Here is a 13,024-nt window from a genome sequence, read left to right as displayed (position 1 = left end):
AAACCACAGTAATGAGCATATAGTAGTATTTATTTACTGTGCTTTGATAGATGGGGGTCTCTTGTAAATATTTTTAGCATAATCTCTTAAAATTTTGTTTCCTTTAAACAGGATTAGAAGAATAAAGAGAAGTTTAATTTATGAGAACTACAAGAAAGCTTACAACAGTTTGGAATGGATTGATTTATGGTACCTCTGATATGTGAGAGCTACATTTTGAGTTGCTATTGGCCAGCTGCTGCTGGTGGACTTCAGCTGACTTCATTGCAACAAACCCAACAGATAGGTCCTCATTGGTAATAGAACATAAACAAGTGTGATGCTGAAATGAGATGAGGCTCCGAAATGGAACTGTGGCCACCGTGTTAGTTTTCATCACCACTTTCCTCAGTTTGTCCTGGTACACTGCATGGCAAAATGGCAAAGGTAAGTAAAAGGCTCCAAAATGAAATTGACCTTCATGTGGCCGTGTGGCAGAGGAATGAATAGTACAGGCATGTGCACTGCTGCTGTATGTTAGCAATCTGTAAAATTTTTGTTGACTAGCTCTGTTCCAGAAGATATTGCCTTGGTGAGGAAGAAACACCTGCTAGTAGATTCAGGAAACTTAGAGTGATCCTGATTTAAAAAGACAAACAATGTACCTGAAGCAAAACAAATGCTACTGATGGAGGAGGGGGTTGGTCCAAGTTTAATAGTTGTGTCTCGGGGTGTTTTTTTTTCCTGGTTTATAGTTGTTGGGAAAACATATGGTCTTTAGTTGTTTGGGGTTTTTTGTATGTGTTTTGTTTTTTTCCTGTTGGTCTTTTGTGGTGTTTGGTTTGGGGTTTTGTTTGTGGTTTTTTTTTTTTTTTTTTTTTCTTCTTTTCCCATTTAACATATGGCCAATGGACCCAGCTGGAGAATCTTATTTTGGTGCTGCTTTCTGTCTTTCCTGATGATTCTGTGATGGAAATGGCAAACTGCCAGTCAACATCATAGCACGACAAGTCTTTCAGTCTTTGAATGAAATGTAAAATATTTCTTGTCAGAGTAGGATATAAAAAATAAAGTAACATGAGCAAATTGATCAGATAATGGGAAGTGCATCTATTATCATAACATGAACGATCTCATGAAATAATCAAGTAACTATTGTGTGTAATAGACTTTTACCTTTTATTTATCTTTGTTGATCTTACTGCACTCTATGTGAACCTTGGAAAATTCAATTTTTCTGAGGGTCAGGACTGTTTACTGCAAGTAAGATGTTTCAGTTTTGTCCTTCAGTAAAGCAACTAAACTTGTTTGGGAATGGTTTCTAGAAGAAGAAAGGTGTTTTATAAACATCTGATCTCTTGAAAAATAGTAGACTATGTCCTTCAAAGATCAAGTAATTTTAGAACGCATATTCTGTCTTAAGTGAATATGTTTGTTCTGACTGTTCTGCTGACAATATTATCTTCAGTTGTGCCTCAGGTCCATTAAGAGGAAGCTGAAGTTTACCAGGAATGCTGTGTGTTGTAGCACAGCCAACTTGTGACACATATTTAAGTATAAAAGAAGCAGATGAGTTCTGTGGCATATTGAATATTTTTTTTTTTTCCTTTTGGGCACTTGTAGGAGAAGCAGATGCTTTGTGGTGTTATCTCTGCTGTAGCAGTTGGCTGGTAGGCTAGCCTTCTGAATGTAAGCAGCAGGAAAAATGTCAGGTTCTTAAGGTTGTGGTAATATATAGGTCTTTTAATTGAACAACAGAAATGTAGATGTGCCAAAGACTGACAAGAATAGGATATCTGAATAGCACTGTAAGTAGTATTTTCTTCATTTTGACTAATACCACATTCTTTAGTCAAATTTTCTGTTACTGATTCATTTCTGGCGGAAGAACCTCACAAGAATTTTGCTTTCAATTCAGCAAAGGTGTATATCTGTGAAATTCTTTCTCATGCCTTTTTTCTTTCTTACTTGACATATGATTTGCAAGTCTTGTTCTCTCTTATCAAAGTGTAACACAAAGAAAAGTCTCTGTTAAAAGAAATTAACAAAAATCTGCTCTTTGGAAAATACTAGTATATATGGCACTTGGTGACGGTTTAGGCTTTTGTTGGTCAGACTGCTGTACTTTCTTTGTACTTTTTTTTTTCCATCTGAATGCTTAGAATCAATACTTTCTTAATGTTGGTATAAAAGTTCTGCATTTATCTTTTTCCAGATCTTGCTGTTGAGCATGAAAATGGTAATGTGTTAAATAAAAATCAGTGTAAGATGACATCGTTAATGTGTTAATCATAAATCATGGTTGTGAAACTACAGTCTAGGTAACTTGCTTTTAAGGTGTTGCTTCAAGAGAAATTTAGAAATAGAACACTGTTTTTTAAATTTTATTTTACTTTAACTTATGTTTAGCATTTTATTAATTTGCATAGGCTATATGAAACCAAAACAGGTTTGAGTTCATTTAGTACCACGTTTCCAATCAGAGACATTTCTGCACCAATGGAAAAGGTTCAGAAACTGATGATATACATTTATTAAGATTTTTTTCCAGCTTGATATCATTTTATGTTTACTTAGTAAGCCTTGCAGGATGGTATCTTAATTAATTGATAACATTTTCAATACAAATTTGTGAGTGGCTCAATTGGAAGCAAATACAGTGCTTGCTGTTCCTGTTCACTGAAAGGCTATGGGCTGTCATGAACTCTGATCATCATCTTTGTTATTCATTATGTTTATATGGCATGCACTAGATTCCTGTAGATATTTGTCAGTCTTTGGACAACGAAGTAAATGTACACTTGGAAAGAAAATACTATTTACGTTTTTTAAAAGAAAAAGCAAAATCCTGAATTGCTAGCTTCTCGGTGATAATTAAAACAAATTTTACTTTTTAAAAGTAGAAGCATAGTGCCTTGTTTTGAACAACCCTAATCCAGTCTTCAAGTGATTAATTTTAATTGAGCAACTAAGATCTTGGATAATTGTCATGTCAAATGCAGAATCATTTGTAGAATAGCAGGAAGACTGGCATGATGTGTGATATTTTTGTAGACCATGTCTTCCTCTAGTAAATATATGTAAGCCCAGTCTATGCAGGATAGGATTTAGACGCTTCAGAGTGACACTGACTTCGGTACTGGTTTCAGGTGCAAAAACTTGTCTCTGCAGAACAGCGTTTTACAGACTTTAAGGATATGCTAAGAAATCATCAGAAGTTGAAGGAAACAATCTGTCTGAAGTGCCATCACTGGAAACAGCATGGCTTTAGCTTACCTGGTGGTCTGATTATGTAAATAACCTTTCATGGGGCAGATATTGCTGTTTGAATAAGTGGCCAATCACATAGTTTTGGTTTTAAAGTTAACTGTGTTTGAAGAAGTTTGACTAAAATACCTCTAGTCGTTGGAGAGAGTCTTCAAAATTTAGCTAAGATCTTTGTCACTTTCTGGACTTCATGCAATATGTAGAAGCACTGGAGTTGTAAGGAAAGAGTACAAGCCCTGAATACATCTGTGTACCTCTCCTGTGGGATTAATGAAAGAACAAATTTACCAAAATGCTGATTACTTTGGTGCACAGAAGGACCACTTTTAAAGGATCTGCAGTCACTTCACGTTCACAGTTAGTCAGTTCACTGTAAGATATCCCTAAATTTCTCCTAAGCTTGAGGTCTTATGCAAGTGATAACTTTATGCTTAACACTATCTCTTTTGACTGAATCATGCTTTCTGGTCCTACTGACCTGCTCAGGGTCACAGATCTTCACCACCTCATTTGTGAGCTACAGAAATGTAGTGGTTTTTTTTATCCTAAAGGCACTGCTCTTAACATCTGACCAGTACAAAACAGTACTGTGTACCTATCACACCAGTCACAAAAATTACATCAAAGCTGTTGTGCGCTATGTAGAGAGTGTAGTCGTGATGCTTTGATCTTTAATGTGACTAGTGGTCTGAGTACATAATGTTCCAGGAAGAGCATTATGTTCCATAATGCTCAAGAACCCCCTCTTCTTGGGTTAACAAACTTCCTGATGCCTGTCACCAGCATTGAAATTGGGAAGGAAGGTAAATAATTTTACTGAATTAGGGCAGGTGTGGTAGGATGAAATTCCTCAGCAAAGCATTCATCGACCTCATCGCTTGCTTCCCATGTTAAATTCCTACTCTGATCCTGCCACCTTTGATTTAAAAAAAAAAAACAAAAACAAAAACAAAAAACAAACAAACAAAAAAAACCCCCAAAAGTAAAGCGTTTTTTTTTTTTAAAGTATGTGTGCTTCGTTCGTGGTGAACGACAATAGTTGGCACTGTCTTGTGTCATTTCTAGAAGGCATTTGGCTACTTGAAGTGATGAGGACGTGTATGGAATATGTATTATGAAACTCTGATGCAACTTAACCCTTCAGGCTTGTCTAAACTATGTAGTTTTCAGAACAATCTGAAACTAGTAGTGTATGTTTTCTTTTTCCAATGTAAAACATGTTCTTGTTTAATGATGAAGAATTAGTTGAAAAAGCTTCTATTCATTTCATCCAAGGTTGTTCTCATAACTGTAAGAGCTCCTCACTGTATGAGGATGGCTTATTTTGGTACACTGATTTAAATTCACATGGGAAGACCTCCAAGAAGACTCCTGAGATAGTTAACTAGCTTCCTAGTTTTCTGAATATTCACTCATACTTAAGTAATGGTGGTTGGAGATACTGTTTTGTTTTAAGCATGACATTTTATCTCATTTGGAGAGAAAATGACCTGGGCTGTATAATAAAACTGTTGTCTTCTTTCTCCTCTGGCTGTTTTCATAAAATTAGAATTACCACACTCTTTCTCAGCCACAATAATCATAAGTGCTGAAAAATATTTAAACTTAACAGCAAGCATAAGAAAACCTAACTGAGACTAAAACAAAAAAGTCTCAGCCAATGGTGGAAAACTTTGGAGTAAGAACCAGGAATATTAATTTCCAGGGGGAGAAGAGTCCTACAGAACCATGGAGGAAACAGGGCAAGGAGGACAGGTTATATATATTTTTTTTTTTTTTTTTTTTTCCCTTGGCAGTGGTTATGCAAATATTCTTTTTTAAAATAGATCAGAAATCTGAGTGATACATGTTAGTATTTTGCAACATAACCCACCTTACTTTATGCTTTAATCCTAAGAGAAACTGGTTTTTGAGTAAATGCTGATTACAGTCTGCACATGCTGATTTTGAGTTATGTGCTAATTTCCCACTAATGTCAATTAAGACTGACCAACCAAAAAAGTTCAATGGACTATAAACTGGGAAGAGTGGAGGCAGGGGAAGGGACAGGATAGGATGCCAAAGTAGAAAGTGCATGTAACAATTTATGCCAGTTTGTTTGGAAAAAAGATTATTTTTTTTTTTTTTTTCCTTTTCTGGTAAATAGAAGGGAAGCATTTGCTTCCTTGGAAATTCTGTTGCAGATCTTCCAGGAGCTAAAATGAAAGGAAATAAGAGTTTCCTTTTTCTTTTTAACACCAGCACGTGAACATTACTCTGGTCTTTACTTAAAATACACTTCAAGCTTGGTTTCCAAAACTGAAAAATCAGCATATAGCTTATTGATATTTAAAACAGGGAGTTAAATTTCATTAAAGCTGATCAGGAATGTAGGTTTGGAATGGTTACTGAGAGTACTGTGCAGGTAGTGAACATGCTGTCCCGGGTGAATTGAGCAGAATATCTATGTATCTCAGCTGTTCAGGTGGGCAGTGTTTAGGTCTGCAGTATCTTTGTGTTTGTTGTGTGCCTGTTGCAGCAGAACTTCTCTGACAGCAGTGATTTTACTGAGCTGCCATGGAAAGGATTGCAACAAAAGGGGCTTTTCCAGCATTACCTTGTTCTCTTGCTTTTTTAGTAACCTGCTAGCTAGGTTAGCTTGACAGTTTATGAAATTCTAAAATTTGATTGCTACCAGAGCATTTAATGTGACCAGACTCAGCCAACATCTTGAGGTACTGCTCTCGATTGTGGCCCAGTTGTCAGATTTGGGGAAAGGCAATACTTTTGCTCAGTGTGGCTTCTCTTAATGCTTCTTCAGCCTGAGTCTTCTATCTTAGCTTGAATCCTCCAAAATGTTGGTTGCTGCTCCCATGCAGAGACTATCATGTGAGTAATTTAGCCAACTGAGGAAAAAGTTGCATCTGACACAGCTGCTCATACCCTACTGTAAGAGATCTATCTACTAAGAAACCTTTGCAGTGGATTGTAAGCCAGCGTGTATTTATCTTCTTGCTAGTAACTGTCTTCCTAGAGTAGTTACAGTAGATACATGGTCACATTTATACCAGTGAGGAAGAGGGATTTTGCAAAGATCTGTCCTGATTTTGGTGGTGGTTGATATTTTCCTTAGTGAATGTGGATGATGAGAGGGGGAGATTTCTTACTAAATTTCAAACAGCACTGTGCTGGGACGAGCAGCAAAGGTAGGCAGAGAGATTGAAGTTTAAAATAACTTATGCAAATTGGAGACCTGGCCAGGAAGGGGGGGATGACTGGAGGGTTGAAGGTAGGTGAAAATGCCCCAAACAAAACATGGGGTGCAGTAAAGCAGAAGAAAGTCAAATGTATACATAAAGAATTGGGGAAGAAATTTGGTGTTGGTATTCTAGTTAGTAATGACAGTTTACTGTAAATCACATGCTAAGTGCAAGTCATCATGTTATGGCAGAAAACAAAAGAAATTGAACAGAAAAAGGGGTGTTGAGAAGTATGAAGTCTGCTACTCCAGCAAGACACAGGAAGTCATCTTTCTGCTCTGCTTGGCACTGTGTGCACTTCTGGATGGTGCACTGCAAAGAAAATGGATTCATTAGGTGGTGTTCAATGGAGCAACGAGTTATTAAAGATCTAGAAAATCTAAATTGTAAGGGGAGGGTCAGTGTCCTGACATTTGTTAGCTTAAAGGAAAGGTGTGAGAAGCAAGATGGGAAAATAAATAACTTTTTAAATATTTGGAAATTAAAAAGAAAAGACAAAAAAAAGACAATCTGTTCTTTGTGGCCATGGTGTATAACAGAATATAAGGGAGAGCAAGGTTAGGTAGTGGGAAAAAATTTTGTAATGCCAAGAACAGTTGCATACTAGTTGGGAGGGCTGAAGAATTGCCATAAACAAGTTAAACCAGCAATGGCAAGCCAAAGACACAAATACCATGTTTGGTACCAATAGAGACTTGGGCTAGCACAAAAAGAGTGAGTTACACTGTTTCTTAAAGTCAATATGAGACTCCCAAAATAAGGCTGAGGTAGGGAAGATCTACAGCTGGCAGCAATGGTCTAACTAGCTACCTTGCAGAAATTAGTTTTGAGCCAGAGGGTTGGACTAGATGACCCCTAGGAGTCCCTTCTGACCTAAGTTATACTAGCTACTTTTGACCTTTGCCAAGTCTGTCTTCTTGTGCCAAGAGTGATATGCCAGTGCATTTCATTACTAAATAATAATGATGTTTGCACGAGATATGTGAGAGTTGCCCTCTATTATCATAAAATTTAATCCCTTAAAATACGTAAAACGTTTGCTTGTGTTTTAGCAGATTCACTTAACCTTTTATTGTTAATGTCCACAGCCATTTCTATAGCTAGGAACCATGAAAATAATGTGTTAGAAAAATCTCAAAGTGACTTATTATTTTTTGAAGTGTCATTTTTTTCTTTTTTTCCCCCTCACCTCCACTGTTTAGAGTAGTATCTTATTCAGTAACCTTATTCCTGCTGTGTAGTCATGACTTTATTTGCTGCCTGGATAACAAAAAAGCTTTTTCCATTATTGATATAGTCTTTAGGATTAGAATTCTGTAAGTTGTTTCTTTTTAGGATGAGACACTGGTAAGTCTATAATTTAGTTTTGTTTATAATGCATTATGTTTTGTTTTCCTGAACATGGCAGAAAGTGAATAGAAAGTGGCTTCCTTGCTCACAGTGCAAGGCTTTATTCCAGACAGTCTCTGCCTAAAAAGCAATTACTCTAGACAGTCTTTTAGAGCTGTGCTTCCAGCTGCTTTTCTGGTTGTCTCCTTGGCTTTCATGCAGCATTCTGTCTATTCCTTCGGATGCTTCCCACAGATGTGTCACCCATCTATCTAACAGTAAGCAACAGAAAACCTGTTTTAACTTGTGGCAGTATATAATTTTACTATCTTATGATCAAAAATAATTTAAAAGCTTCCTATGCTTATCATGCATGGATGTTGCTATTGTAGGTTGCGAATACATCATGATCTTGCATATCAGCACTGTGAACATGTGCATTTCCTTGGACAGTTCAGAGATGGGCTGAACTAAATCTTTTTTCCATTACAAATAACTAGTAAAGTAATTGTGCAAATAAACAGCCCTCATACTTGGTTGCACAGCCTGTAGAGACAAACTGTAGAGGTACTGTTGCAGAAAGATTTGAATAAAACAAACATGATGGGATCACATTTGACTTACAAGGTTGTTGTTAATTTGCAGTGATGTGCAAGCATGGTGAAGCTTTGATCCTGAGTTGTTTGCAAGGAGGACAAGTTAGAATATGTTCTGAAAAACAGAGCTTGTTTGAGACAGTTGTCAAGGCACAAAAAAACCAAGGAGCATCAGCAACCTCAATGCACTAGCATGTGTGGAAACAATAATCAAATTTCTGCAATGCTTGAATTTTGTGCCCAAGCTAATAAGAATTTCTAAAAATTGCAACTCTTACAATAGCATTGTTAATTGTGAGGTGGCAGCAGTCTTCTGACCAGCTATCTTTTGATAGATGAGTTTTTTTTCTAATGTATTAAAATGTTAAACATTTGACTCGGGATCTACTGGTACTAATCTAGTTTTAATTTAGGAAGCTAGCTTTTCTTGCTGTAGTTCCTGGTGTGTATGTTTTGTTGGTTTCTGAGTGGAGGGAAAGGAATGGTTTAGAGTAAGAGTGTCTTGATTTACATGTACAGAAACCCACAGTTATTGACAATTCTGTGGTAGAAACAGATCATGTTAAAGTTTTAGGAATCTTTCAGGTTGTCAGAACTGAATGCTTGCTTTTTCTTTCTGTGTTGTGGTTCTACTTTCCTGTGTGCTTTGTTTCCTTGCTACATTGGTCTGTAGCTGAGTTAATCTGTTTGAGAATATACAGCATTTTACCTCTCAAAATCTGAGCCCTGAATGTTGTGTGAGCATATAGTATGATGATTCTTGGAAAAGATTTGGGATGGATACAATTGGGTTTTTCTGGACATGACTTCTTTTTCTTCATGGAAATCTTGCCTGGGGCAGAAATCCTTCAGATGGCTTGTTAGCCCTGGATGGGTGGATGCATAGGTTACTGCATGACCAGAACTCCCTATTGCGTACACAGAGATTGTCAAAGTGTGCACAGTAAGTGACACCTTTGGGAAGATTTGTGTAAGTGCATATTTGTGATAAGTAGTTGTTGAGCAATTGGACAATAGTCCACATGCTTTGGGGATGTCTGAGAGGGATCATCGACTCACTGCCCAGTTGATTGGTGCATGTGCCACGAGTCACATTCTGGAGGATATATGGAGGTGCATGTGTTTAAGAGTTTGTTTGCATGGAAGTATCAGGGTTAAACATTTTCACTTTGCACATATGTATCTGTTGATCAGGGAGGCTCTAGGTAGAAATAGGGGAGACCTTTCTGAAACTCATGTGTGTAGACACATGATGGTAGAATAACTGTTTTCTGATGTAAACGGGACACACAGATTCATAGGTAGAGATGACCTTTTTAGGTCGGGGCTCATTTTCCCTTTTTCTCCTCCTCCGCGCTGCTTTACTAAGAAGGCAATTGTGTACAATAAACATGCAATTTTATATTATACGGAGACATTGAAAAAGAGACTAATGTGTTGCCCTGTATTTGTAATACATTGCTTTAAATCTAACTGTATTTAGCTTGGTTTGATAAAGTTTTTAACTTGGAACAAGCTATAACTGAATGGAAGACTTTTCTCTTGTATTTTGGGGATCCAGAGATGAGTTGCATTGGGGTTTGTGGTATTTTAGCTATGCATAGGTTGCAGTGATCAAAGATTTGACTTGGGTGAAGTTGAGAGTTTGTCCTCATGAAGGAAAAAAATTGATGTTATGACACTCGCAATATGTTTGTATATTCAGTACCAATGGCTTTAAGTTGTTCTTTGGTGCAGTCATATTGATGAAATAATGATGCAGACAATGAATGTAGGATGGCTGTGGTTAACTTTTTTCAAAAGTTGAAATGTCACTGCGGCTTCTTTTGTCTTAAGACATGCTGCTGTATCCTCTTTTTCCCCTCTGTCACTCCTTTGTAATACTTTTTTCAGTCTTTCTTCCTCACTTGGTTCAAATTTGGTATTGTCAGTAACACTGTATTCCTGTAAGTTTGGAGGAAACAGACTGTTAGAACCAGGACAGAGCCTCCACTTGGCCCCATGGAGGGAAGGGCTGGAGCTCAGCAGCTGTGTTGGGCTTTGCTAGCTGAGCAGCCACTGCTCACGTTCCAACTGACCACACGACGAGTGCAGAGCTCTGTGGTGCAGCACTGCTGTCTTTTGCCTAGCTGGTGGTTAAAGGCAAGTGATGTTAATGCGTGGAAGAAGTACATGTATGGTAAGACATACATGGGGGACAGCGTGAGGGGTTGTGTGCCAAGGGCCAAATGGTGGTTCTGCTGGCCAGGCTTACAGTGGCAGAGGAATGGAAAGTCCTGGGGTGTGGATGGGAGTCTTGGGGAGGAGCTGGGGCCACTGGGATAGAAGTCCCTGTAAATGGGAAGGGGTGGAAACAGCTGTAGGAAAACAAATCTGTGAAACTTGTGTGGATGCAGTATCTATGTTTGGGTTTGGGTGTTCCATCTCTGCCCCACAATCTTGGCGCTCTCTAGGCATTTGAAATTGCCAGAGTGCCAGGTGAGAGCGCTGTTTTAAATAAAACTCAAGCAGACATTTACGCATAAATTGTATATATTAGTTTTTGATTGTTCATGATACTGCTGGTTTAGTAGGACAAACTGCTTGTGATTGTGTTTGTGGGTGTATTTTTGTACTTGGTCCTCTTTTGAATTAGTGGAGAATAGCCTTCTGGGTCTGGTAAGAATCTGTGCTTAAGCTGTTTGCTTTTATCTGTATCTGATCTGTGGTGCCTCTTACTTCCTGTTTGTACGTGTCTACTGTCATTAAATGTGCCACAGAAGAAAAAGGCATTCATGGCTACTTTGCTATGTTGTTTATTGAGATGTTATAGATGAGTTTTTTAAATGGAAATTAAAAGTAGGAGGCTGATTGTTAAGCTAACGGGGTGTTGTCATTTGTAGTATTTAAGTGAAACTGCAGAGTTGGTGGCTGATGTGGTTGACTCTACCCTTTATTCTCAAAAAAAGCTTTATAACAGATTGATTTATATACTGCAATATAATGGCATAAAAGTAATGGAAGCTTATATCCTATGGCTGTATTAATTTTCATCTTTCAAAAGTATAAATAGAGTTTTTACATACAATTTTTGTAGTGTGAAAAGTTTTTTGAACAAATCTTTAGCAAAACCCAAAGCCTTTCCTGTAATGGAAAATGAAAATATACTTTATTTCAATTCATCTTTATTAAGATGGGCTTTATAGCCATGTGATGCTTCTTGGATCTCTTCTTCTGTGGGAATAATTCCTGCACTGTGCTAGGTCTTCCACAAACTCTTTGCTTCCTTGTTACAGAAAGGATCAATATGAAAGTTATAATTCTATTCAGAACTCTTAGCCCATTTGAAATACAAATGTAGCCACATTTCCCTGTGGCATTGTGGCATCAGAAACTAACGTTCAATAATATTGACAAAGAATAGTGTAATGGGAAAATAATTAAAAATATGTAATTAACACCGTGATTTGGGAAAGTTAAACCAAAACATTAACTTCCTGCACTGAATATTTTGGAGATTCTGTACTTGTCGCTTGGCTTCTTATACCATATTCCAATGGCCTTCGTCAAGTCTAACTAGAAACCAAGTAGTGCCTTCACTAACCTTCTGAAAATATGTTTGTTGCTGCTTTTTAACCATTCTTCTCCTGTTTACAGCTTTGTTTGCCACGACTGAAATTCTGATCTGTTAAAGTATATTATTTGTTCTATCATTTGCATATGACATAAACATGTCTGTTCATCCTCTCCCCCCTTGTTTTTTTTTTTTAACCTTTTACTCATTTTCTTTTTATTCATATGAAAGTTGTCTGTGAAATGATGACAAAACAAGTGTGATACATGGAGACCATGTTAGACTTGAGATTAAACTAGTTTCAGGTGTCCAGCTAGAGTTGAATTTTGAATTGGTGTAATGCCATAATTACTGGCTTGAGGTACAGCAGTGCTCACAATTGCATATTGGTTAGCACGATGGTCATCTCTAAACCATATGTGATTCTGTGGGTTTTTCTCAAATGCAGACCTATCTGTATTTATAATATGCTCTTCCTAACTAGTATTTAAGTCCATCATCAATATTCTCTGAATTATTGTTGTTATTTAAGGCTTTTGGGTGTTTCTAGAATGAAAAGGATGAAACTTGCACCTTATTATCAATTTTTCACCAAGAGTTTTTTATTTTATCCTTTGAATAAGTCCCTCAGCAGTAGTCACTATACAGGAGGTGCTGGCTGGCTTTGGTTCCAGCTGTTAACATTGTGTTAATGTTAGTTAACATTGTGTTATGTCAGCATCACATCACTGGTGTACAAAGAGCTGGAGAAGGGGAAAAAAGTAAGTTGATTTAGATCAGTTACTTTTTGAATTTTCTTATGCATGTACATCATGAATAGAAGGAATAATGCATTTAACCTTTGACTAAAACTTTAATCTCTTTAATCTTAAGACATAGCTATAACTGTAGCTGCTAAAGCAGGAAGTTGATGGGAGGGCATCAGATACATACGATATTGAAAAAAGTATAGAATACAGGTTCAGTGGGTGACTGGCTATTTGCAAGATGTGAGTGACAGGATTAAAGGAAACTGGAATGATCACCAAATTGATTTGGAAAACGGTTTACTGTTTGTGCAC

The 13,024-nt window shown here is 37.2% G+C and overlaps 1 protein-coding gene across 1 annotated transcript in view; it reads left to right on the top strand.

The window, feature by feature from the left end:
* Nucleotides 1-332: 332 nt before the first annotated feature.
* MGAT4A (alpha-1,3-mannosyl-glycoprotein 4-beta-N-acetylglucosaminyltransferase A) overlaps nt 333-13,024 on the top strand; it is a gene marked incomplete at both ends in the record, with an annotated part of 70,148 nt that continues 57,456 nt past the window's right edge. Inside the window, one exon of the mRNA XM_082489777.1 lies at nt 333-426. Coding sequence (XP_082345903.1) covers nt 333-426 — 94 coding nt within the window. The remainder of the gene's footprint in view (nt 427-13,024) is intronic.

Source organism: Vanellus vanellus (assembly GCF_965231255.1).
Source record: "Vanellus vanellus genome assembly, chromosome: 1".
Lineage (NCBI taxonomy): Eukaryota > Metazoa > Chordata > Aves > Charadriiformes > Charadriidae > Vanellus > Vanellus vanellus.
Note: the sequence above shows the minus strand (reverse complement) of the source record. Positions and strands in the feature narration are given on the sequence as shown.